Raw genomic sequence first — 25422 nt, 5'->3', positions numbered from 1 at the left:
GCTGTATATATCCCTGTGCGGGCTCTGCTGTATATACCACTGTGCGGGCTCTGCTGTATATAACACTGTGCGGGCTGTGCTCTATATACCACTGTGCGGGCTCTGCTGTATATAACACTGTGCGGGCTGTGCTCTATATACCACTGTGCGGGCTCTGCTGTATATAACACTGTGCGGGCTGTGCTGTATATACCACTGTGCGGTCTCTGCTGGATATACCACTGTGCGGTCTGTGCTGGATATACCACTGTGCGGTCTGTGCTGGATATACCACTGTGCGGTCTGTGCTGGATATACCACTGTGCGGGCTGTGCTGGATATACCACTGTGAGGGCTGTGCTCTATATACCCCCTGTGCTGGCTGTGCTGTATATACCCCTGTGCAGGCTGTGCTGTATATACCCCTGTGCGGGCTGTGCTGTATATACCCCTGTGCGGGCTGTGCTGGATATACCACTGTGAGGGCTGTGCTGGATATACCACTGTGCGGTCTGTGCTGGATATACCACTGTGCGGGCTCTGCTGTATATACCACTGTGCGGGCTCTGCTGTATATAACACTGTGCGGGCTGTGCTCTATATACCACTGTGCGGGCTCTGCTGTATATAACACTGTGCGGGCTGTGCTGTATATACCACTGTGCGGTCTGTGCTGGATATACCACTGTGCGGTCTGTGCTGGATATACCACTGTGCGGTCTGTGCTGGATATACCACTGTGAGGGCTGTGCTGGATATACCACTGTGCGGTCTGTGCTGGATATACCACTGTGCGGTCTGTGCTGGATATACCACTGTGCGGTCTGTGCTGGATATACCACTGTGCGGTCTGTGCTGGATATACCACTGTGCGGTCTGTGCTGGATATACCACTGTGCGGTCTGTGCTGGATATACCACTGTGCGGTCTGTGCTGGATATACCACTGTGCGGTCTGTGCTGGATATACCACTGTGCGGGCTGTGCTGGATATACCACTGTGCGGGCTGTGCTGGATATACCACTGTGCGGGCTGTGCTGGCACCCAACACCATGTTGCAGTGCAGGAGATTCCTGCAACAGTCCGAGGCGTATCTAGGGGAAGCGGGGCGGGGGAAGGTGGGGGGGTTGCGGGGGCGGGGGAAGGTGGGGGGGTAGGGGGGGGGGCCCATTTGGAAGTTCGCACCGGGGCCCATAACTTTGTAGTTACGCCACTGGTTTTGGCTGTTTAGTGGCCAGCGTTAATATGCGCCTACACGCTGCATGTACACCAACTTATATTCCAGTTCATTGCTTTTGTTTTATTTCAGATGATCTTTGTGTGTGAACACCATGTTCGATGTTATGATGTAACGACCGCTATTCAACCATTTCATTCACGATTCTCGTCCTTTAGAAATGCTTGCCTGACATCATCTGTGGATCGTGAGATACTATCGTTCATTGTTTAAATAATTATTGACTTGTGCAATTAGACTGTGGCCAAACCTGTCGATATCGAAGGCTTCGACCGATATTCTAAAGTGTATGGGGGCTGGGGGTATGTTCAATGGACTTGTCCAACTTCGGACTGATGATCTGTTCATTCTCCCCGAGACCAGCAGAACGAGTGCGCCTGGGCATGGGATGAGATGGCTGCTGGTTGACAGAAAATCTAATGTGAATGGGGGCTTCAGAATATCATTTTGGGCTTTTCATATTAAGAGGGTCCCATTGTAACGCCAGGACCGTGCCAGTGGTGCAGTTTATACATAAAATTTATATTACCACACGATGCCAGGCTGAGGTGCCCATCACCACTACAAAATGTAACACTGTTAACAACTAACAATAAAAAGATGTAAAGTGGCGAAAAGTGCCTGACAGCCCTGCGCCTCAGCAGTATGCTCGGTATGTATGGGGGTCGCTGACTACAAACAACTCTGCGGCCCGGGGGTCGCTGTGTCCCCAGTGAGGGGACGTCGCCTCACTACTCTGCTTTGTGTCTGTGGAGAGAGTCTGGCTACAATCCACGGGGCTTTCCCAGAAGCACATGCCTCTTCTGGCCGAGGGAGAGGCGGCTCCTTTATAAGCGGCCAGCGGCGCCTCGCGTTCACTCCGGTGCAGACAGTGAGGGAAGGACGAGCTCTGCTGCTGCTGCACACGGGCACCGCTCTACCACCCGGTGCCAGCCCGAGACTGGATACTACGTGCACTATTCCCGGACACCAGCTGTGTGCTCTGCTAGCTGAAGTGTAGGAGACCCGGGCACGACACAATGCTGGTGAGTCGCCCACTGCGCGGGCATGGGACTGAAGTTAGGAGAACCTGGCACAGTCAGTGCCCCTGCTGGAACAGCAGACATGACCCCTCTGTAGACATGTAGTGGCAATAGTCCTGTGCCATTCACCTGGCAATTACCATTATCTCTGTCCTTCTTCATGGCCATGCCCAATTGTCCCATCTCACATCCTGTGCCAGGTCTCACCCCACTATTATATAAAATGGCCAGCTCTTCTTTATCATCTCTATACCATACTGTACATGTGTTATGGGCTCTGGCGTCTTTATTAACCATATAATGTACAGACTCTTTGCAACCACCAGAGATCAGAGTTACTTCACTGACACAAGTAATGGGGCGAGGGCTGCGGAGGTCCACAACGTGCTCCTCCTGTCCTGGGATGAGAATGTTAGCAGGGTTATTGCTGTAGGTTCCCTCTTCTCTGGTGAAAACCCCTCACGCACCCTCCATTGAGGTCGGCTATAGTGACTACAGCAAACGCAGCGTGTCCTGAACCCATCGCAGAACCATTCTAGGAAGGCAAACGTGTTGTTTGTGGTGTGACCATGGCTAGTAGGGTGACTAGCTTACCCGGCTTGTTCCATAGGTCTTATGGCCCTTGCACCAACATTTCTCATTTCTTTGCGAGCCAAGGAGAAAGACCAGGTGCACACGACTAAACTTTAGCTGCATAACCAGTCAATATGCTATTGAAGTCCCTTGTCGTAAAAGTTATTTAGAGGGGCCATGTTGTCATTAAGTTATTAAAAAAAAAATATATATATATATATATATATATATATATATATATATATATATATATATATATATATATATATATATATAATAGTTTAAATAAAATCTGCTCGGTGCCAATCCAGTCTTTCAGGACGGCTTTACTACTGAAACGAGAGGTATGGCTGTATAGGTCATAGTGCAACTATAAAGTGACGCGTGATTGTATTAAATTAGCTCAGGAAATGTCATGCAAGCGTATGGACACATCCCTAATTTTCTTCCAGGTTATTTTGCATATGGATTCAAAGCTTGATTTCTCAGCGCTGACTTATCAAAGTACTCACTTGATTACCCAGCACTGTTCTCATAAATCAAGTATAATTTCTATCACAGTACTATAGTGCGGACTTATATAGCCATATCACCAGTTTCAGAAGTAAAATTGTCCTACAGATTGCTTTTAATTAGTGTCATGGATTTTTATAATTAATTATTATTATTATTATTATTATTATTATTATTACTACATAGTGTAATTAATGAGCCTCTGGAATTATATGTAGCTTTATACAGATATTCACCTTTCATATTAGTATTGTGACCACCATTTCTTAGGATTTTGCAGATTACAAAACTGACAATGTAGTAAGAGCCCTCCAGTAACTTGAAACAGAGATTAGAATATTTAAGATATTTCATTGTGTATTTGTTTCAGGCCATCATGTCATGGATTGTTTTGCTGATCTACGCGGCTTCATGCGCCTTTGCTGACACGTGTTTGGTTGAAATTTCGATTGAAAGCAAGATTATAAAGGAAATGGTAAGACGTGAATAGAAGGAAGCACACAAAGAATACTTGTCTCCTATATATTTCCTTCATTTCCTTACATCTGTTTATTTTATCTCTTACAGATTGATACCCAGGGATATTTTTGTTCAATGCCTGTAAAAATCCTCAGTAAAGAAAAAGTGGTAAGTGTTATTATGTATGGCGTGAAGTAGAGATACAGAAAGTAAAATTCAGTTAAACACAGTGTTATCTGTATTTAGTAATGTACGTTCCAAGTTTCACAAGAACTGCAGCAATGGCTTATGATAATTTTAAGCACCTAACTTACTTTGGTTTGCAGCTCAAGGCTGAAATTGCATTGGAATGAGAAAAACGGCATAGAGGCTTGGTAGCATCAGTCTAGGCTTTATGATTGTTTTTAAACTCTTTACGCTTGTTATCAAACAGATAGACAGATCTGATAGTGTGGTGCTTGGTGCATGAAAACTGCCATTCATAAAGCGAAATATCATTGATGAACACAGTTTTATAAACGGGAGAAAGGAGTGTTATCCAAACTTATCGTGCATGGCTGTCAGGATCCCTGTCCTAGCGCCAATGCTGAAAATACAGACAAATCTACATCAGCATCCAGAGCGTTCATGTTCACGTCAGCGGTAGCGCTGTGCCATTGACCTAAAGAGTCAGTCAAAGAGGAGAGCCCTCCCTCAGCAACTCGGAAGTGGGAGAGCATGTGGAGCAGTGCACTCCTCAAAAGGAAACTTGAGAACACCCCTTTAACAAAATAATGTGGTACAAGACACTTAAAGGAAGACTCTCTAATAAACCAACTTTTCTTACATTGTATCTTGTGTGGCGGGCAGATAAGTCTGGATTGTAAACAGATAGCGGTGTCTGTTCTTCTCAGGAGTACAACGCAGTGGCACTTATCTACAGATGTATTGATCTCGTGCCAACAGGACTTTTGGCACTTGGTTTTCTCAATGAAAGATAGCCGTCCTGTGCACCGCCAGAGTTTTTTTTTATTAACAGTATCTTTCCTCTCCGTGTACTTCGGTATTTATGGGAAATGTTGCTCCTTCAGGAATAATATACATGTAAGGAATAAGATATTCTAGAACTACTGGGCTGGGATTGTCATGAGAACGATGCATTATTGCTCATATTGTATACATGTATGATTTGTTCCATCTTTATTTCAGGCAGAGAATTGCGACCTCTGGGCACTGGTATATGAAGTAGATGGCCTTTTGGAAAAGCTAAACTTCACCCCGGGCACACGTAATTACGAAAATAAGAACAAACTTATAGACTCGTTCAAAGATTGCTTAGCGGGAGAACAACATAGCGTACTGGTATGTTCTGCATAATAAGCTGAGTAATGTCAAGAAAGCATCATAATGGTGCTACATAGTGTTGCATGGGACTGTATCATCAATTGGTCTAGGTTGTAAAATCAATTCTCACTTTGTATAATATCTTTTAGGACTTTGTTAAACAAGGGCCTACATATGGAGTCCCGGGGGGGGGGGGGGAGGGGGCCTAGATATGTTGCATCCTTTAACTGGGTGACAATTATTATGCCAAGATCCCTTTCCCATATCTCTTACAATTAAAGCACACCTAAGTATATGGGGCATAAACCCAAAAAGTCATGGAAAGTGAGGGCAAATATATGCCATCTTCCCACCCCTAGTATTTAAGAATGTGGTAGTGTTAACCAGAACCAAAAGAGGGTACTATTTTAATACTCCCTCTTCTGTACCCTCAGATATACAATAATGAAGAAACCAGAGGTTTAAAGTAATTATATTTGGCATTGCTACAGATGAAATCCACAATATATTGGGCATGCTGTTGATTTGAACATTTTCCCTATAAACTTATTCTGATTTATTTTTTGAACTTTATAGCTTACAATAATTGTTAGGGCAAAACCTTGAACCGAACCTAAAAAATAGCAAAGACTGAAAAAAGAGGTGACAAAATATAGCGCCAAAACTGTACTGTGTGAATTTGACTATTTAGGGTAGTACCAGGTCATGGTGGAGTTTTCTTTTATGTACTGTTTTACTAGAGCGGATTTTCTTATTGGAAGTAAGACTGTAAATCTTTCCAGTGTAACTGGTATATCACTCTCCACAAGGTGAAACCTTACCCGTTAGACCTCAGTCCAGAGCCTCTCACCTAGCCAAATCAGTTCTCATGCTTCGCACTGACGAGGGCCAACAGCCCGAAACACTGTCTGCAAATTGAGATACTGATTTGGCTTTTATCCTGTCATATTGCACGACTCGTTAAAGGGTTGATTGTGACTTGTGGGATCGCTACTTCCAACAGGTGGCGCTATCGAGTTCAAGTCCCCTTTTTCTCTGAAGAGGCAATTTGCATATCCAGTGTAACAAGTGATGCATAGCAGCCATGGTTGCAGATAATTCAACCAAGAAACTACTTGAAATAATTAGAAAAAAATCATATAAAATTCTAAATATTTTATTGACACCAATAGAACAATACACAAAATATTTTAAAACAAGAGGAGCAGTTTATAGCACTCATAATATCAACAGATAGATATAGGTTCATAAATAAATGTTCCTTTCATGATATTAAGTACTGTTAGCAAAAAAAAAAAATGGTTGCAGATAATAGCTGATCTGGGTCTAGTAAATGGTAGTAGGTGAGTTATTGTCTACAGTGGAGCTCTGGGCAGCAACACTTTATGTGTAAATCTAGTTGCAGCAGATAACAGTGGCACGTACAAGCATTTCTTCATTTAGCCTAAACTTCTTGTATATATCATGAAGAACGATAAAGGTTGCACCATGATTTACCAGGAATACTCTAGAACATTGGAACTGCATGGCATTGGCAGTCTGAATAGTCTTAGGTCTACAGTATGTGATCAGCTTACAACCTCAGTTTTGTTTGCTTACCTAAGTGTCTGGCTCCACCTAAAACGATTCATTATTTTTCAGGATGCAGTCAAATCTTACCTCCAAACCGTAAATTTGAATCCAATTGAGATTTTGCAGCGAGTAAATGACTCGTTACATAAACTAAATCGTTTCCATGCCAGCTCTAGTTCTGTTTCGGAATGTGAATCCTATTACAAGAAACATGGACAGAATAATAATGATGCTACTAAAGGTAAGACTGAAATTATTTCTGTGCATAAACTTTCTAGTTTACTTCTATCATGTGGTACATGTCTTTTCTGTGCTCCTGAGCTGCTTGTTTGGTTGTGAATTGTGTAGAGTTTGTACTAGTTATCCTAAGCAGGGATCTCAGCCTTTACACTCTCCTTTCCAGCATTTATGTTGCTTGTCTGCATAACTTGCCTGGTGTGCTTCATGTAAAATGTCCATTATGCTCGTCACACTAACCAGCCATGTCACTTAGGATGTATATTGTATCCTGACAGATCATGGCTTCACCGAAGCCTCTTTCTGTCTTTTCTGAATCTTACAGGTCCTCGATGTGCATGCCCTTCCCCAACAACACCCATTTTCTCAAGTGCAACTTCTCAGCCTTCTCCAAGCTACTTATCAGAAGTTGCAAGCCGTACATATACATCAAGCTACTCACTTCATGCCAGTCCCTTGGCAGAGGACATGAGTGTCAGTTATCCTGACAAGCTGATAAATCCTCAGAAGAACTCACATGGGTTTGATTCTTCACCATTCATCTCTACGGATCTGCCAAATGATTTAAAGTCTCTTACTACCATTGTGGATTATTCACATTCTGGTTCCACAGGGCGATCTGGGGATCATACAGACATTCCCCTGACTAGTACAGAATTTACTAAAGATATCTACGAACCATCATTTGTTAGCTTAAATCCAAATCAAACTAGTACAGACCCTGGGAAAGTAAATAAAGATGTGTCAAATTCAGATACTGAGGGCATGCATGAATCAGAGGTGCCTCCTACTATAGAAAATCAAAGCCTTCCCTCACACCTTCTTATAAATGGAGAAATCTCTACTGTCATGGATCCAGGTGAAACAATGAAAACTACAACGCTTGGTTCACAAAGCTCTATGGGGTCTGTGTTTCAGCACTCTCTCTCTGTACCCAGCAAGGAACCAGGCATTGAAATGTCGTACAGCTCTGTGACCAAAAAACGCCGTTCTATCGTTTATATGGATGCAATTTCTAGGGCTGATCTGACAACACAGGCTGATTCTAGCCTATCCATTAGTACCAACGATCCTAACCACCCATTTCTAAGTTCTGTCCAAACAATAATCCCATCTAGCAAAATGAGCTTATCTGAAGCCCCTGAATCTATGTCACAGGGAAAAGTCATAAAGGATAATGGCCTTGGCTGGGCTTCCTCTTACCTTTCTTCTACCATGCAGACTTCTAAATCTGAACCATCCATGTCTTCTTTTGTGCCTGGAGGCCAAGTTCTTCTACCAGATGTTACACGTAACCCAGTGTTAAATGTTCTTAAGTCGCACAATATTCTTCCACACCAAGAGAGCAACATAGCTAGTGATGACAAGCAAAACAGTGTTTCAGGTCCCAACCATAGCTCTAATATGCTCCCATTCATTGCAACAGAACAATTTGAAGATGGAAGAAAGAAAGAACATGATCAAAGCAAGCTCCCGCTGATCATCATTGTAATCCTCGTGATGTTAGTGTTACTGTTTCTGTGCGGATTTCTCTATTACAAGCATCAATATCAGGTGGGTTGTCATCTCATTACATGTTTTATACAGCGTGATGCATTGCAATGATCTAAACGTAGTTCTAGGATATATTTTACTGTGTATGTATCTGATTCCACATACTAAGCATGCTTTAATAAAATAGTATGCTTATTATGCAAAAGCAAAAAGCAGGTGATAAACTGAAAGAATATATAGTCAAAAAGTCTAAAAAAATAAGGGAGTGCTTTATCAAGACTGAAATTTGGTATGCTATTCTTGAACTTATAGCCTGCTATAGCTTGTGAGAAATAAATTAAGAGGTGCACGCTTCTTAATAAATGTACTGCAGGTTTAGGTTGCTCAAGTGTAACAAAATTAAAAGTATACCATCTGTGAGCTAACATAAATTTCATCCACAATGCACACCAGTTTTCTTGTGTATATTAGGCTACTTTCACACTGGCGTCGTGCACTGCACGTCGCAATGCGTCGTTGTGGAGAAAAAACGCATCCTGCAAAGTTGTCTGCAGGATGCGTTTTTTCCCCATAGACTAACATTACCAACGCATTGCGACGCAGTGCCACACGTCGCAACCGTCATGCGACGGTTGCGTCGTGTTTTGGCGCACCGCCGCCACAAAAAAAGTTACATGTAACTTTTTTTGTGCGTCGGGACCGCCATTTTCGACCGTGCATGCGCGGCCGGAACTCCACCCCCTCCTCCCCGTACCTTACAATGAAGCAGCGGAAGCGTCTGAAGACTGCTTCCGCTGCCAACGTCCAGCATTTTCTTCACAGTATGCGTCGGTACGTCGGGCCGACGCTAGTGTGAAAGTAGCCTTATAGGCAAATTTATTGTGCTGTTATAAACCTTGTTCCGTTTACTATCCCTCTCCCTCTTTTTGAAAAAGTAGCTATAGACTGAAATTAAATCCCAACATTTTGCAAAAGAAAATGCCACATACAACAAATTTTATTAATTTTTTAAACCAGTTTTTGTGTCACAGAATTGATGGCAAATTCTCCCTTAAGTGTTCTAGGTTTCTAATGAACAGACCTGTCACCAGAAAAAACACTATTAACTTGCATATATGGAGTTATTCTGCAGATTTTTAGCTTTATTAACCTGCCAATCTCCCACACTTAGCCAAACACTGCGGGACAGAAATAAACTTAATAACAAGAAAAAAAGAAATATTTTAGTCACCTCACGTCCTCGTCTTACTCCAGGGGTCTGTCCGTGACCCAGGGTCTCGGCTCGGCATCCGCAGCAACAAAACCCAGACAAAAAATATATGACCCAGTGATGAAGAATCCGCTGCACATTCAGAGGTGATGGTGCAGCGGATTCTTCATCGCCGGGTCATATATTTTTTGTCTGAAAATGAACTTTATTCCCCCCACAGTGCTCCAGTTGCAGTCACGGGGGCAGCACAGCACGTGGGGCTGAGTATACAGAGGGTGGGGGGCAGCACAGCGTGTGGGTCTGAGTATACAGAGAGTGGCTGTAACCGCGCCCCCTGCCCTGACTGACACTCGCTCTACATTGGTTCCGGCTGTCAGTCTGGGCCGGGGGTGCACTAGTGCTACCCCTGTGAATGAAATGCTGCAGGTTAATACAGGTCCTTCTCAAAAAATTAGCATATAGTGTTAAATTTCATTATTTACCATAATGTAATGATTACAATTAAACTTTCATATATTATAGATTCATTATCCACCAACTGAAATTTGTCAGGTCTTTTATTGTTTTAATACTGATGATTTTGGCATACAACTCCTGATAACCCAAAAAACCTGTCTCAATAAATTAGCATATCAAGAAAAGGTTCTCTAAACGACCTATTACCCTAATCTTCTGAATCAACTAATTAACTCTAAACACATGCCAAAGATACCTGAGGCTTTTAAAAACTCCCTGCCTGGTTCATTACTCAAAACCCCCATCATGGGTAAAGGTACCGTCACACTAAGCGACGCTGCAGCGATAGCGACAGCAATGCCGATCGCTGCAGCGTCGCTGTGTGGTCGCTGGAGAGCTGTCACACAGACCGCTCTCCAGCGACCAGCGATGCCGAGGTCCCCGGGTAACCAGGGTAAACATCGGGTTGCTAAGCGCAGGGCCGCGCTTAGTAACCCGATGTTTACCCTGGTTACCAGCGTAAAAGTTAAAAAAACAAACAGTACATGCTCACCTGCGCGTCCCCCAGCCTCTGCATCCTGACGCTGACTGAGCTCCGGCCCTAACAGCACAGCGGTGACGTCACCGCTGTTGCTTTCACTTTCAGTTTAGGGCCGGCGCTTTAGTGTCAGGAAGCAGAGGCTGGGGGACGCGCAGGTGAGTATGTACTGTTTGTTTTTTTAACTTTTACGCTGGTAACCAGGGTAAACATCGGGTTACTAAGCGCGGCCCTGCGCTTAGTAACCCGATGTTTACCCTGGTTACCAGTGTAAAATATCGCTGGTATCGTCGCTTTTGCTGTCAAACACGGCGATACACGGCGACCTAGCGACCAAATAATGTGCAGACCTTCTAGCAGCGACCAGCAATTTCACAGCGGGATCCAGATCGCTGCTGCGTGTCAAATACAGCGATATCGCCATCCAGGTCGCTGCAACGTCACGGATTGCTGGCGATATCGCCTAGTGTGACGGTACCTTAAGACTAGCGACCTGACAGATGTCAAGAAGGCCATCATTGACACCCTCAAGCAGGAGGGTAAGACCCAGAAAGAAATTTCTCAACAAATAGGCTGTTCCCAGAGTGCTGTATCAAGGCACCTCAATGGTAAGTCTGTTGGAAGGAAACAATGTGGCAGAAAACGCTGTACAACGAGAAGAGGTGACCGGACCCTGAGGAAGATTGTGGAGAAGGACCGATTCCAGACCTTGGGGAACCTGAGGAAGCAGTGGACTGAGTCTGGTGTGGAAACATCCAGAGCCACCGTGCACAGGCGTGTGCAGGAAATGGGCTACAGGTGCTGCATTCCCCAGGTAAAGCCACTTTTGAACCATAAACAGCGGCAGAAGCGCCTGACCTGGGCTACAGAGAAGCAGCACTGGACTGTTGCTAAGTGGTCCCAAGTACTTTTTTCTGATGAAAGCAAATTTTGCATGTCATTCGGAAATCAAGGTGCCAGAGTCTGGAGGAAGACTGGGGAGAAGGAAATGCCAAAATGCCTGAAGTCCAGTGTCAAGTACCCACAGTCAGTGATGGTGTGGGGTGCCATGTCAGCTGCTGGTGTTGGTCCACTGTGTTTCATCAAGGGCAGGGTCAATGCAGCTAGCTATCAGGAGATTTTGGAGCACTTCATGCTTCCATCGGCTGAAATGCTTTATGGAGATGAAGATTTCATTTTTCAGCACGACCTGGCACCTGCTCACAGTGCCAAAACCACTGGTAAATGGTTTACTGACCATGGTATTACTGTGCTCAATTGGCCTGCCAACTCTCCTGACCTGAACCCCATAGAGAATCTGTGGGATATTGTGAAGAGAAAGTTGAGAGACGCAAGACCCAACACTCTGGATGAGCTTAAGGCCGCTATTGAAGCATCCTGGGCCTCCATAACATCTCAGCAGTGTCACAGGCTGATTGCCTCCATGCCACGCCGCATTGAAGCAGTCATTTCTGCCAAAGGATTCCCGACCAAGTATTGAGTGCATAACTGAACATTATTATTTGATGGTTTTTTTGTTTGTTATTAAAAAACACTTTTATTTGATTGGACGGGTGAAATATGCTAATTTATTGAGACAGGTTTTTTGGGTTATCATGAGTTGTATGCCAAAATCATCAGTATTAAAACAATAAAAGACCTGACAAATTTCAGTTGGTGGATAATGAATCTATAATATATGAAAGTTTAATTGTAATCATTACATTATGGTAAATAATGAAATTTAACACTATATGCTAATTTTTTGAGAAGGACCTGTAATGTTTTTCTGGTGACAAGTTCCCTTTATACTTGGAGCTGTATCCAAGTTTCTAGGTCTGAAGATGCTCTGTGTACAGAGCAATAAATGTATGCAACACATCCATGAAGAATTATACACAGACACAGGTTTATACTGTCTAATATAAAGGAATCTTACCCTTCTATATAATATGCTCAGCCATGTCTCTCTTCCTAACAAACCTTTGTTTGGCTGTAAGACAACTAGCTGTAGCAGCAGCCTCTCCCACTTTGTTCTGTCTACAGTAGGACTTAATGGGGTATTCCCATCTCCAAGATCCTATCCCAGTATGTAGTAGGTGTAGTAATAATAATAACATTAGCAAGTACCTCCAATTAGAAATGTAGTATAGTTTTTCGGACTCCCTATGTCTCTTTCCTCCTGTACAAGTATTGCCGGATCTTAGGTACCCTTAGACATCCAGTAAGGTAGCTTGACTGATGTTAATGCTCTTTTCTCAGATTAAACCTATATCTGCAGTGAAATAGAGTTTCTGGACATGAAAGGTTCCCTTTCAGCTGGAGACCTTACTACGTATACTCTTTATGATTTATGAATAATAATCTTTATTTTTATATAGCGCTAACATATTCCGCAGCGCTTTACAGTTTTGCACACATTATTATCACTGTCCCCGATGGGGCTCACAATCTAAATTCCCTAGTAGTATGTCTTTGGAATGTGGGAGGAAACCCACGCAAACATGGGGAGAACATACAAACTCCTTGCAGATGTTGTCCAAGGTGGGATTAGAACCCAGGACTCCAGCGCTGCAAGGCTGCAGTGCTATCCACATGAATCATTATTTTGTAATGTGTCAGTAAAAATATTATCAGTCTGTGGTTTTCAATAAGTTTATTTTGGATAATGTGTTTTTCTCCCTCTCTTTTTACCTCCCACGCTACATAAAAGGAGTGGCAGTAGTATATTTAATGCCCCAAGGGTTGACACATGATACTAAAGTTATCTCTGGCTAAGCACTAAGGGCCTGATTCATCATTTATGTTATTCTCTTGAAGTTCTCTTTTTTTGTCTTGTATCTCAGACAATATGATCAGTGATAACAAAAATTCCCCATTAAGTGTCACCTGCTTAACCCAGCAGGAAGTACATCGGCATCTAAAAATCACTAAAATTGACAAATCTCCGGGCCCGGATGGGATACACCCCCGAGTACTGCAGGAATTAAGTACAGTCATTGATAGAGCACTATTTTTAATCTTTAAAGAGTCCATAATAACAGGGTCTGTACCACAGGACTGGCGTATAGCAAATGTGGTGCCAATATTCAAAAAGGGGACAAAAACTGAACTCGGTAATTATAGGCCAGTAAGCTTAACCTCTACTGTGGGTAAAATCCTGGAGGGCATTCTAAGGGATGCTATACTGGAGTATCTGAAGAGGAATAACCTCATGACCCAGTATCAGCATGGGTTTACTAGGGACCGTTCCTGTCAGGCTAATCTCGTCAATTTCTATGAAGAGGTAAGTTCCGGACTGGACCAAGGGAACCCAGTGGACGTAGTGTATATGGACTTTTCAAAAGCTTTTGATACGGTGCCACACAAAAGGTTGATACATAAAATGAGAATAATGGGGATAGGGGAAAATATGTGTAAGTGGGTTAAGAGCTGGCTCAGGGATAGGAAACAAAGGGTGGTTATTAATGGAGCACACTCGGACTGGGTCGCGGTTAGCAGTGGGGTACCACAGGGGTCAGTATTGGGCCCTCTTCTTTTTAACATATTTATTAATGATCTTGTAGGGCAGCACGGTGGCGCAGTGGTTAGCACTGCAGCCTTGCAGCGCTGGAGTCCTGGGTTCTAATCCCACCCAGGACAACATCTGCAAAGAGTTTGTATGTTCTCTCTGTGTTTGCGTGGGTTTCCTCCGGTTTCCTCCCACATTCCAAAGACATACTGATAGGGAATTTAGATTGTGAGCCCCATTGGGGACAGCGATGATAATGTGTGCAAACTGTAAAGCGCTGCAGAATATGTTAGTGCTATATAAAAATAAATATTATTATTGTAGGGGGCATACAGAGTGGAATTTCAATATTTGCAGATGACACTAAACTCTGCAGGGTAATCAATACAGAGGAGGACAATTTTATATTACAGGATGATTTATGCAAACTAGAATCTTGGGCTGATAAATGGCAAATGAGCTTTAATGGGGATAAATGTAAGATCATGCACTTGGGTAGAAGTAATAAGATGTAGAAGTAATAAGATGTATAACTATGTGCTTAATTCTAAAACTCTGGGCAAAACCAACAATGAAAAAGACCTGGGAGTATGGGTGGAAGACAAACTCACATTTAGTGGCCAGTGTCAGGCAGCTGCTACAAAGGCAAATAAAATAATGGGATGCATTAAAAGAGGCATAGATGCTCATGAGGAGAACATCATTTTACCTCTATACAAGTCACTAGTTCAACCACCCTTAGAATACTGTGCACAGTTCTGGTGTCCGGTGTATAAGAAAGACATAGCTGAACTGGAGCGGGTGCAGAGAAGAGCGACCAAGGTTATTAGAGGACTGGGGGGTCTGCAATACCAAGATAGGTTATTACACTTGGGGTTATTTAGTTTGGAAAAACGAAGGCTAAGGGGTGATCTTATGTTAATGTATAAATATATGAGGGGATAGTACAAAGACCTTTCTGATGATCTTTTTAATCATAGACCTGAAACAGGGACAAGGGGGCATTCATTACGTCTGGAGGAAAGAAGGTTTAAGCATAATAACAGACGCGGATTCTTTACTGTAAGAGCAGTGAGACTATGGAACTCTCTGCCGTATGATGTTGTAATGAGTGATTCATTACTTAAATTTAAGAGGGGACTGGATGCCTTTCTTGAAAAGTATAATGTTACAGGGTATATATACTAGATTCCTTGTTAGGGTGTTGATCCAGGGAACTAGTCTGATTGCCGTATGTGGAGTCGGGAAGGAATTTTTTTCTCCAATGTGGAGCTTAATCTTTGCCACATGGTTTTTTTTTGCCTTAATCTGGATTAACATGTTAGAGCATGTTAGGTTAGGTTATGGGTTGAACTAGATGGACTTAAAGTCTTCCTTCAACCTTAATAACTATGTTATATATGCTGCTATTGCAGCAGAGGACTACTTATATTGTATTTTATTTGCTTGCACTGTTTATGTGGACCTCTTGTTGTGAGATTTGGAATATACTGCATATTGTTTACAAACAAAATTGGGGTACCTTTTTGGGGGGATTAGGTGACCATTGTAAGGATTAGCGCGGTAAACCGTTGTATTTATTTAGTAAATGCAATAGTGATTCGGGCCCTAAGTGATCCTACAGGTGTCTGTGAAACTCAGTGCGCGCACATACTGCAATGCACGGACTACCACTGGTCTCTTGACCAGAGCTCAATACGCTCATAGATATACACTGATGTGAAAAAGTGTTGGCACCCTTCCTGATTTCCTATTCTTTTGAATGTTTTGTCACACTTAAATGTTTCAGATCACCAAAGCTAAAGGTATGTGCACACGTCAGGATTTCTTGCAGAACATTTTTGACGCGTTTTTTTGCGCGTTTTTGACGCGTTTTTTTGCATGTTTTAATGAACATGCTGCGTTTTTTACCGTGATGCGTTTTTTTTGTGGAAAAAAACGCATCATGTGCACAAAAATTGCAGAATGCATTCTAAATGATAGGATGCATATGTATGCGTTTTTTTATGGCGTTTTTATAGTGAAAAAACGTGAAAAAACAGCAACGTGTGCACACAGCCTAAATATTAGACAAAGATAACACAAGTAAACACAAAATGCAGTTTTTAAATGAAGGTCTTTATTATTAAGGGTAAAAGAAATCTAAACCTACAGTGCACCTGTGTGAAAAAGTGATTGTCCCCTAAACCTAATAACTGGTTGGGCCACCCTTAGCAATAACAACTGCAATCAAGTGTTTGCGATAACTGTCAATGAGTCTTTTACAATTCTCTGGAGCCCTAAATGTGTATGGTGATGTAATTTGTTTCCATTGGTTTTGTAAATCCTTCACTTTTCTTATTTTCAGGCGTTACAAAGAAGATTAAACATCAGTTATGACCTAGATCTTGACAGAAATCCCAGTACAGTGTTGCCTGAAGAGAGGTGAGCTGTTAGCATTACTTTGTGTTTTCTGATATTGTATACCTGTGTTTCATCTCATCTTTACATTTTGTGCCTTTATCAATACAATTCATTTTTTTCAGGGTACACTTGCAAATAATTGAATGTGAAAATGTGTAATTGGTAAGTATTTCAACTTTCACTTTTACTCCAATTTAATTTTTGTAAAAAATGTATTTCTTGTTTGTTTTCCTAGTTTAAATACACTTCAATATTCTGCTGGTTTCCACAGAAAACAGGCAGCTGTTTATCTGAACCTTGCAGTTAGATGTGTGATCTAACCGGTTAGCTCCTAACTGAGCACTTTGGTAACTGGAAACCAACAGAATTCTGAATTTCTCTTTAACCCTGTGACGTCCTGCAACAAATATATCTGCAAAGAGTCGATTACATCTGAGTGTCCGTCTCCAGTAGGCATACATGCCTGAAAATGATGCACGACAGATCGCACATTCAATCTGTCTGCACCATCATACTCTAATGCCCCCATAAACCGCCAATCCCGTTTTGTGGGGGGTTTGGACGCCTGCCCTGATAGGACCAATGAATGGGTGTCAAAACGGAATGTAAAAGCACCCTAACCGTGATTTCATGGGTACTACCCAATGTACCTACAATACATCATGGGCTTTTAACCAATTGCTACTGCCATTTATAGAGATAACACTGAAGCCCCTTTGATGTCAATAGTACTGAAGTGGTTTTGACAGGATAGTGGTGGGAGCATGCAATGAAATTTAAAACTGTTATGTAATATATAATGTTCTAATAATAATGGTATGTATACAAATACCGTATATACTCGAGTATAAGCCGACTCGAGTATAAGCCGACCCCCCTAATTTCGCCACAAAAAACTGGGAAAACTTATTGACTCGAGTATAAGCCTAGGGGGGAAAATGCAGCAGCTACCGGTAAATGTCAAAAGTAATAATAGATACCAATAAAAGTAAAATTAATTGAGACATCAGTAGGTTAAGTGTCTTTGAATATCCATATTGAATCAGGAGCCCCATATAATGCTCCATACTGTTCATTATGGCCCCATAAGATGTTCCATATTAAAATATGCCCCATATAATCCTGCACAAAGGTTAATAAAGGCCCCATAAGATGCTCCATAGACACATTTGCCCAATATAATGCTGCACAAATGCTGATTATGGCCCCATAAGATGCTCTATAAAGATATTTGCCCCTTATAGTGCTGCACAAACGTTATGGCCCTATAAGATGCTCCATACAGACACTTGCCCCATATGCCGTAGTGCCCTACAAACGTTAATTATGGCCCCATACAGACACTTGCCCCATATAGTGCTGCACAAACATTATGCCCCTATATAGTGCTGCAGAAACGTTATGGCCCCATATAGTGCTGCAGAAACGTTATGACCCCATATAGTGCTGCAGAAACGTTATGGCCCCATATAGTGCTGCAGGAATGTTATGGCCCCATATAGTGCTGCAGGAATGATATGGCCCCATATAGTGCTGCAGGAACGTTATGGCCCCCATATAGTGCTGCAGGAATGTTATGGCCCCATATAGTGCTGCAGGAATGTTATGGCCCCATATAGTGCTGCAGGAACGTTATGGCCCCCATATAGTGCTGCAGGAATGTTATGGCCCCATATAGTGCTGCATGAACGTTATGGCCCCATATAGTGCTGCAGGAACGTTATGGCCCCATATAGTGCTGCAGGAACATTATGGCCCCCATATAGTGCTGCAGGAATGTTATGGCCCCATATAGTGCTGCAGGAATGTTATGGCCCCAAATAGTGCTACAGGAACGTTATGGCCCCATATAGTGCTGCAGGAATGTTATGGCCCCATATAGTGCTGCAGGAACGTTATGGCCCCATATAGTGCTGCAGGAACGTTATGGCCCCATATAGTGCTGCAGGAACGTTATGGCCCCATATAGTGCTGCAGGAGCGTTATGGCCCCATATAGTGCTGCAGGAATGTTATGGCCCCATATAGTGCTGCAGGAACGTTATGGCCCCATATAGTGCTGCAGGAACGTTATGGCCCCATATAGTGCTGCAGGAACGTTATGGCCCCATATAGTGCTGCAGGAACGTTATGGCCCCATATAGTGCTGCAGAAACGTTATGGCCCCATAGATGCTCCATACAGACACTTGCCCCATTTGCTGCGATAAAAAAAATAAATCACATACTCACCTCTCTGTCGCTCAGGCCCCGGGCACTTTCAATAGTCACCTCTCCTCGTTCCGGGCGCCGATCTGTCTCCAGCACTGACGTTCAGCAGAGGGCGCGCACTGACCACGTCACCGCGCCCTCTGACCTCAGCGTCACTGCTGGAGACAGATCGGCGCCCGGAACGAGGAGCAGGTGACTATCGCGCAGCGCAGCGCTCCCCTCCCCGTATACTCATCTGGTCCTGCTGCTGTGCAGATCCTGCTTCCCCGACGCCGCAGCGCTTCATCCTGTACTCAGCGGTCACATGGTCCCGCTGATTACAGTAATGAATATGCGGCTCCACCCCTATGGGAGGTGGAGCCGAATATTCATTTACTGTAATGAGCGGGACCATGTGACCGCTGAGTACAGGAAGAAGCTGCTGCTGCCAGCGCCGGGGAAGCAGGGACCGCGCCTGGACTAGGTGAATATTTTTAGACAGCCCCCGCTCCCCCTCCCCTGCCGACCCCCGGTATGACTCGAGTATAAGCCAAGAGGGGCAATTTCAGCCCAAAAAAGTGGGCTGAAAATCTCGGCTTATACTCGAGTATATACGGTAAATAAAAATAACAATAGTGGACAGTACAAGGTGAACAATGGCAGAATTTGATTTTTTTTAAGCATTCACCACTTCCTCTCAAAAAAACAATTACCGTATATACTCGTGTATAAGTCGAGATTTTGAGCACATTTTTGGGGGAGGACGGGGGGAGCCGAACCATGCATACAAAGATGGGGCGGGGGGAAGCCGAGCCATGCATACAAGATGGGACGGGGGGAGCCATGCATACCAGATGGCACGGGGGGAGCCATGCATACAAGGATGGGGCGGGGGGAGCCGAGCCATGCATACAAGATGGGACGGGGGGAGCCGAGCCATGCATACAAGATGGGATGGGGGGAGCCATGCATACAAGGAAGGGACGGGGGGAGCCGAGCCATGCATACAAGATGGGACGGAGGGAGCCATGCATACAAGGATGGGACGGGGGGAGCCGAGCCATGCATACAAGATGGGACGGGGGGAGCCATGCATACAAGGATGGGATGGGGGGAGCCGAGCCATGCATACAAGATGGGATGGGGGGAGCGATGCATACAAGGAAGGGACGGGGGGAGCCGAGCCATGCATACAAGATGGGACGGAGGGAGCCATGCATACAAGGATGGGATGGGGGGAGCCGAGCCATGCATACAAGATGGGACGGGGGGAGCCATGCATACAAGGATGGGATGGGGTAGCCGAGCCATGCATACAAGGATGGGACGGGGGAGCCGTGCCATCCAAACAAGGATGGGATGGGGGGGGGGAGCCGAGCCATGCATACAAGATGGGACGGGGGGAGCCATGCATACAAGGAAGGGATGGGGGAGCCGAGCCATGCATACAAGGAAGGGACGGGGGGAGCCGAGCCATGCATACAAGATGGGACGGGGGGAGCCATACATACAAGGAAGGGACGGGGGGAGCCGAACCATGCATACAAGATGGGATGGGGGGAGCTATGCATACAAGGATGGGATGGGGGAGCCGAGCCATGCATACAAGAATGGGACGGGGGGGGAGCCGAGCATACAAGATGGGACAGGGGGGAGCCATGCATACAGGAATGAGACGGGGGAGCCGAGCCATGCATACAAGGTGAGACGGGAGGAGTCGAGCCATGTATACAAGGATGAGATGGGGGGAGTCATGCATACAACAGGAGGAGCCACACAGAGCAGGACAGGGCGCCACACAGAGCAGGACAGGGATGAGGGGACAATACATACCCAGCTTATACTCGAGTCAATAGGCTTACCCCGCTTTCCGTGGCAAAATTAGGTGCCTCAGCGTATACCCGGGTCAGCTTATACCGAGTATATACGGTATATAACTTCAATTAGGTATAGCCCAAAATTATGCCTTAAAAAATAAGTGTCCCATCAAATTAGCTTGGCCCAAAACTAGTTGCAGTAATAGTATGTGCTCAGAAACTGTACGGCGGTACATATAGTGCATCCATATGGCGCCATATTATGGAGGGCATAAAATCTTAAATGCAGTGGTTCATGGAGAGATATCCACTTTGTACCATTTTGATTCTCTTTATGTCTTCATATTGAATTAGGGACGTACATACTGTAGGTGCAAGAGGAAAGTTTAGACCTCTGTGGGTGCCATATTATGACTCTACAATTTTTAGTTTGTACAGACACACAATACAACCTTGTGCTTATGACATAGAGTAATGTACTGTTTACATGCAGAATTTCTTTTTAAAGGAGTTGTGCCATAGGGGACAGCTGTATATGGCTGTCTTGATCTGCCCTATAGATATTGTATATACTTTCACTGCACTCGCACTTCCACTGCTTCATTCATATTCCTCCTCATTTCCTTCTTGCAGTGAGAAGGAACAGGAGTTTAGGGTCCCTAATTTAGTGATTGGGGGATTGCAGTAGAACCAGCACTAATCAGACATTTATGACCTATCCAGTGGATAGGTGATAAATCTTCATGGCACAACCCTTTTAATGTTCTGGAACTAGACATACTCTAACCTAGAGCTATATAAATTATCTCTAAACACTATGTTTTACAGCTGCAGTTCACAACAGGTAGATTAAAGTTTCCTGTAAATTATTGACTCAGACAGGTGTGTTGCAAGTATCCTAAGCCAGGCATTTCAGGAAACCTATGTTGTAAGCTATGTTGTCTCAGTACTGTATTAACTCTTTACTTTGCTTATTACTGTCTTATAGGTCATATGGAAATGCTTGAAGAGAGCAGGAAAGGTTGTTGGGGGCAGTCGGAGCCCACCTGTATGGATTGCACAGGAAGTGTGAATTCCTCCTGTCATTTGGTGTCATGTGTTTTTATTAATCACAAAGAGGTTAAGACATGTAAGTGACAGTGACGTGGGGTTTTGCTTCCTATACTGACGGAGGATCCCTTAAAGAGAGAAATACTTGACAGATCATGGTCGTCCAAGTGCCTCGCCTTACCGTGTGCATACTGGCTGTTTAAATGGAAGGACACATAATGTTGGCACAGTCATCCCACTGGAAAATGTGTGGACAACTTCTTCTTAAGGGAATTGTTTGGAAGTCGGATTGTACAAATATTTTTTGAGGAACTTTGTTCTGTGTTTAGCTGATATTTGCACACATAATTCTACTAGATAAGCCTCTAGTAGTCCCGCTAACTTAGGCAGTAGCCTTGCTTTAAAGGAAATCTGTCACCAGGTTTTTGCCACCTAATGTGAGAACTGAATAATGTAGAGACCGAGACCCCGATTCCAGCGATGTGTCACTTACTGGGCTGCTTGCTGTAGTTTTGATAAAATCAGTTTTATCAACAGGAGATTATTACTTGAGGACATGTAGTCCTTTGTATTAATGAGCTCTGGTTAACATCCATTACTCCCCCCGATCACTGGTTGGCAGATATCTGCTTATGTACTGTGTACACAGAGTTCTGCCAATCAGCGCTGGAAGTTTGGTTATACAGAACTCAACATTCAGAGAACTGGTAGATAAAACAGTGATTTTTTTTTTTAATCAAAACTGCAGCAAGCAGCCTGGTAAGTGACACATCGCTGGAATCGAGGTCTCTTCCCCTACATCATGCTGTTCTCAGATGGGTGGCAAAAACAGATTTAAGGAATTGTTTTTTTCCTGAATGGGAATGTTTAGTAAACCGTTATAACTTGGAAATTGATCTGTAAATAGCTTTGCAGTCTCTGTTAACACTATTCACAAATGCTCTTATATCAGTAACCATTAATTTCAACAATATTTATTTATTTTATTTTATACTTTTTACATTTTATATCGTGGCTATTATCTTCCTACTGACACTACTCTAAGTGTTGTGTTGCCTTTATAGTTTTTACAAATTATAGTTGTTATTAATGTCATTTTGATGGTGAACCTTAGGAAGCAGCTGCCAGTGTAGTAAAAGCTATATTCAATTTCCATTTAGCATAGGGAATGCTTATTTGCACTTAAATAGAAATAATAATTTTTTAATAGTATATCTTGATTGTGGCATCCATATTTAATATATTGGGTGGTACTTGGCTGCATTCACACTTGTATTCAGGATATTTGATCTGTTTCTTGGGATATTTGATCTGTTTCTTGCCATTATTTGTACCAGAAATAAGATTACATCTCAACAGACAAGAGCTGTATGGGATGTCTTTCCTGTTCTTAGTAAAGGAGGGACAAGAGGGGGTCTTTTAATGCTAGTATGAATGTAGTCTTAGTCTATAATGTAATATGTAAAAAGATGATTTTTCTTTGCAAACTTTTTTTTTTACAGTGATGGTAGTATTTGCACAGTAGGCAGTCCTAACATTGCATTGTATGTTCTCTATAAAAACTGTGGAATATATTGGCATTGTATAACAAATAGGAAATATATAACTGCAGAAGAGCAGTTTGTGACAAAATAGGTAATGCACTCCATAAGGAACTGTGAGAATATAACTGGGCCATGACTGGTACTTTAAAAAGACTCAACCGATATATGGGCTGAGATAGGCAGCTGCTTGTGCCATTTATTGGAATCTGTGCCAAACGATGAATTGAATGTTATTACGGGTGTATTTGTAGATGCAAGTTTTGTGGCATTTTTTGCATGTCTTGCAAAGACTACATAAAATAAGCATTTGTGAATACAAAGCGAATAGAGCCACAATAATAAATTATTACCACTTTGCATAGCAGTACTTGGTTTAAAAATCTAAACAGAAGATAAGTATGGATACTGTGCTAATACTGAATGCTGATTCCTCCATAACGAAAAATGAGTGGAGTTAAATAAAACGGCCTTACTTATACACATAGGGCTCTTTACACAGATTCTTCAGAGTTTACAGCACAAAGGCGTAGAAGATGATCCATGAAGCTACTAAATTGATTCAAGCTGGGGTGCACAGGGAGGGGGAGGCCTATTTTTATGCCTTCGCTTTCCCAGCCCCTGGCAGGAGAAAGTTAAACTTATTTGCTCCCTCTTTCCCCTCCATTGAAGGAAAGGACAGCATGATCTCTGATCCCTTGTATACCGTCCATGTGGAAGATGATGAGGGGACACCATGAATCAAATGCTGTGGTTAATCTTATCACATACTTTTTAGTTTTGGTGTAATCAGCTTTTAAGTTCATGGCGCAGATAAAAGATCCCTTCTTTTTCAAATATTTGAGATGTGAAGATGATCGGAAAAAATTATTAGTCAGCAGATTGTCGTGTCAAAAATAAAGGAAGGAAGCTTAACAATGTGTGATAACCCGTCCATGTTTTTGTTTCCTCCGAATGTGTTTGACTTGCTCTGTAGCCTTTCTTAATCTTAAGGTACCGTCACACTAAGCGACGCTGCAGCGATAGCGACAGCAATGCCGATCGCTGCAGCGTCGCTGTGTGGTCGCTGGAGAGCTGTCACACAGACCGCTCTCCAGCGACCAGCGATGCCGAGGTCCCCGGGTAACCAGGGTAAACATCGGGTTGCTAAGCGCAGGGCCGCGCTTAGTAACCCGATGTTTACCCTGGTTACCAGCGTAAAAGTTAAAAAAACAAACAGTACATGCTCACCTGCGCGTCCCCCAGCCTCTGCATCCTGACGCTGACTGAGCTCCGGCCCTAACAGCAGAGCGGTGACGTCACCGCTGTTGCTTTCACTTTCAGTTTAGGGCCGGCGCTTTAGTGTCAGGAAGCAGAGGCTGGGGGACGAGCAGGTGAGCATGTACTGTTTGTTTTTTTAACTTTTACGCTGGTAACCAGGGTAAACATCGGGTTACTAAGCGCGGCCCTGCGCTTAGTAACCCGATGTTTACCCTGGTTACCAGTGTAAAATATCGCTGGTATCGTCGCTTTTGCTGTCAAACACGGCGATACACGGCGACCTAGCGACCAAATAATGTGCAGACCTTCTAGCAGCGACCAGCAATTTCACAGCGGGATCCAGATCGCTGCTGCGTGTCAAATACAGCGATATCGCCATCCAGGTCGCTGCAACGTCACGGATTGCTGGCGATATCGCCTAGTGTGACGGTACCTTAACACAAAAGAAAGTGATCTAAAGTTAACTCTATACCCAACAAAGGCCATTAAATTTGTCTTGTTAGGTGTCCAGTTACACTCTTTGCGCCAACATATCTTTCTGCATGGCGATATAGCTTTGTGATTTTAAGAATGGCTACTTCTGTATGTCCCGATGTTAATATGGGTTTTCTAGTAGAGTAGAGTTGATCTCCTCTGGTAGGTGTAGATCTCTCTGTGCTGGGCACAGATTTTTGAATGAGAGTTTTTTAAATGTATTTTTATACTTTTAACATTATGATTGTGTGGTTTTAAGATGTTTATTTAATGGAAATGAATTGTTAATAAATGTTTTAATATATGTCTGGTTGTGTTAGTATTTATGAAACCAAATATCAACTAAAGCACCATATTAATTGTGTTTATTTTCAATGTATTGCCACCCAAAAGGTACACTTAACTACCTTTTTTGATTAGATAGTATTAGGAGGGGTGCAAATCACTATTTTGTATTTGACTTGTACTTCACATCTGCTATATGTTATTGAGAGACATGTTCTAATGAAGATAAGAAAGCAGCAGACAGGTTAACATTCTTGGGATTTTTACTGTACTAGTAAGATGAATGTAAATATCCAATGCG

The 25422-nt window shown here is 43.2% G+C and overlaps 1 protein-coding gene across 2 annotated transcripts; it reads left to right on the top strand.

Annotated features, from left to right (window-relative positions):
* Positions 1 to 1953: 1953 nt before the first annotated feature.
* On the top strand, positions 1954 to 24085 carry LOC143815703 (uncharacterized). Of its 2 annotated transcripts, none has more exons than XM_077295223.1 (9): positions 1954 to 2241; positions 3695 to 3799; positions 3892 to 3951; positions 4972 to 5124; positions 6748 to 6919; positions 7241 to 8469; positions 16451 to 16527; positions 16629 to 16668; positions 21500 to 24085. In XM_077295223.1, the coding sequence occupies exons 1-8, from the start codon at positions 2236 to 2238 to the stop codon at positions 16663 to 16665; spliced, it is 1839 nt and encodes a 612-aa protein (XP_077151338.1). In that variant the 5' UTR covers positions 1954 to 2235; the 3' UTR covers positions 16666 to 16668; positions 21500 to 24085. The 2 variants fall into 2 exon arrangements, with proteins under 2 accessions (XP_077151338.1, XP_077151339.1); XM_077295224.1 differs by having other exon boundaries at positions 1964 to 2241; positions 8342 to 8469.
* The last annotated feature ends 1337 nt before the right edge of the window (positions 24086 to 25422 follow it).

Source organism: Ranitomeya variabilis, chromosome 3 (genome assembly GCF_051348905.1).
Source record: "Ranitomeya variabilis isolate aRanVar5 chromosome 3, aRanVar5.hap1, whole genome shotgun sequence".
In the NCBI taxonomy this organism is placed as follows: Eukaryota; Metazoa; Chordata; class Amphibia; order Anura; family Dendrobatidae; genus Ranitomeya; species Ranitomeya variabilis.
The sequence above is the reverse complement of the archived record's forward strand: the minus strand, read 5'-3'. Positions and strand labels throughout refer to the sequence as shown.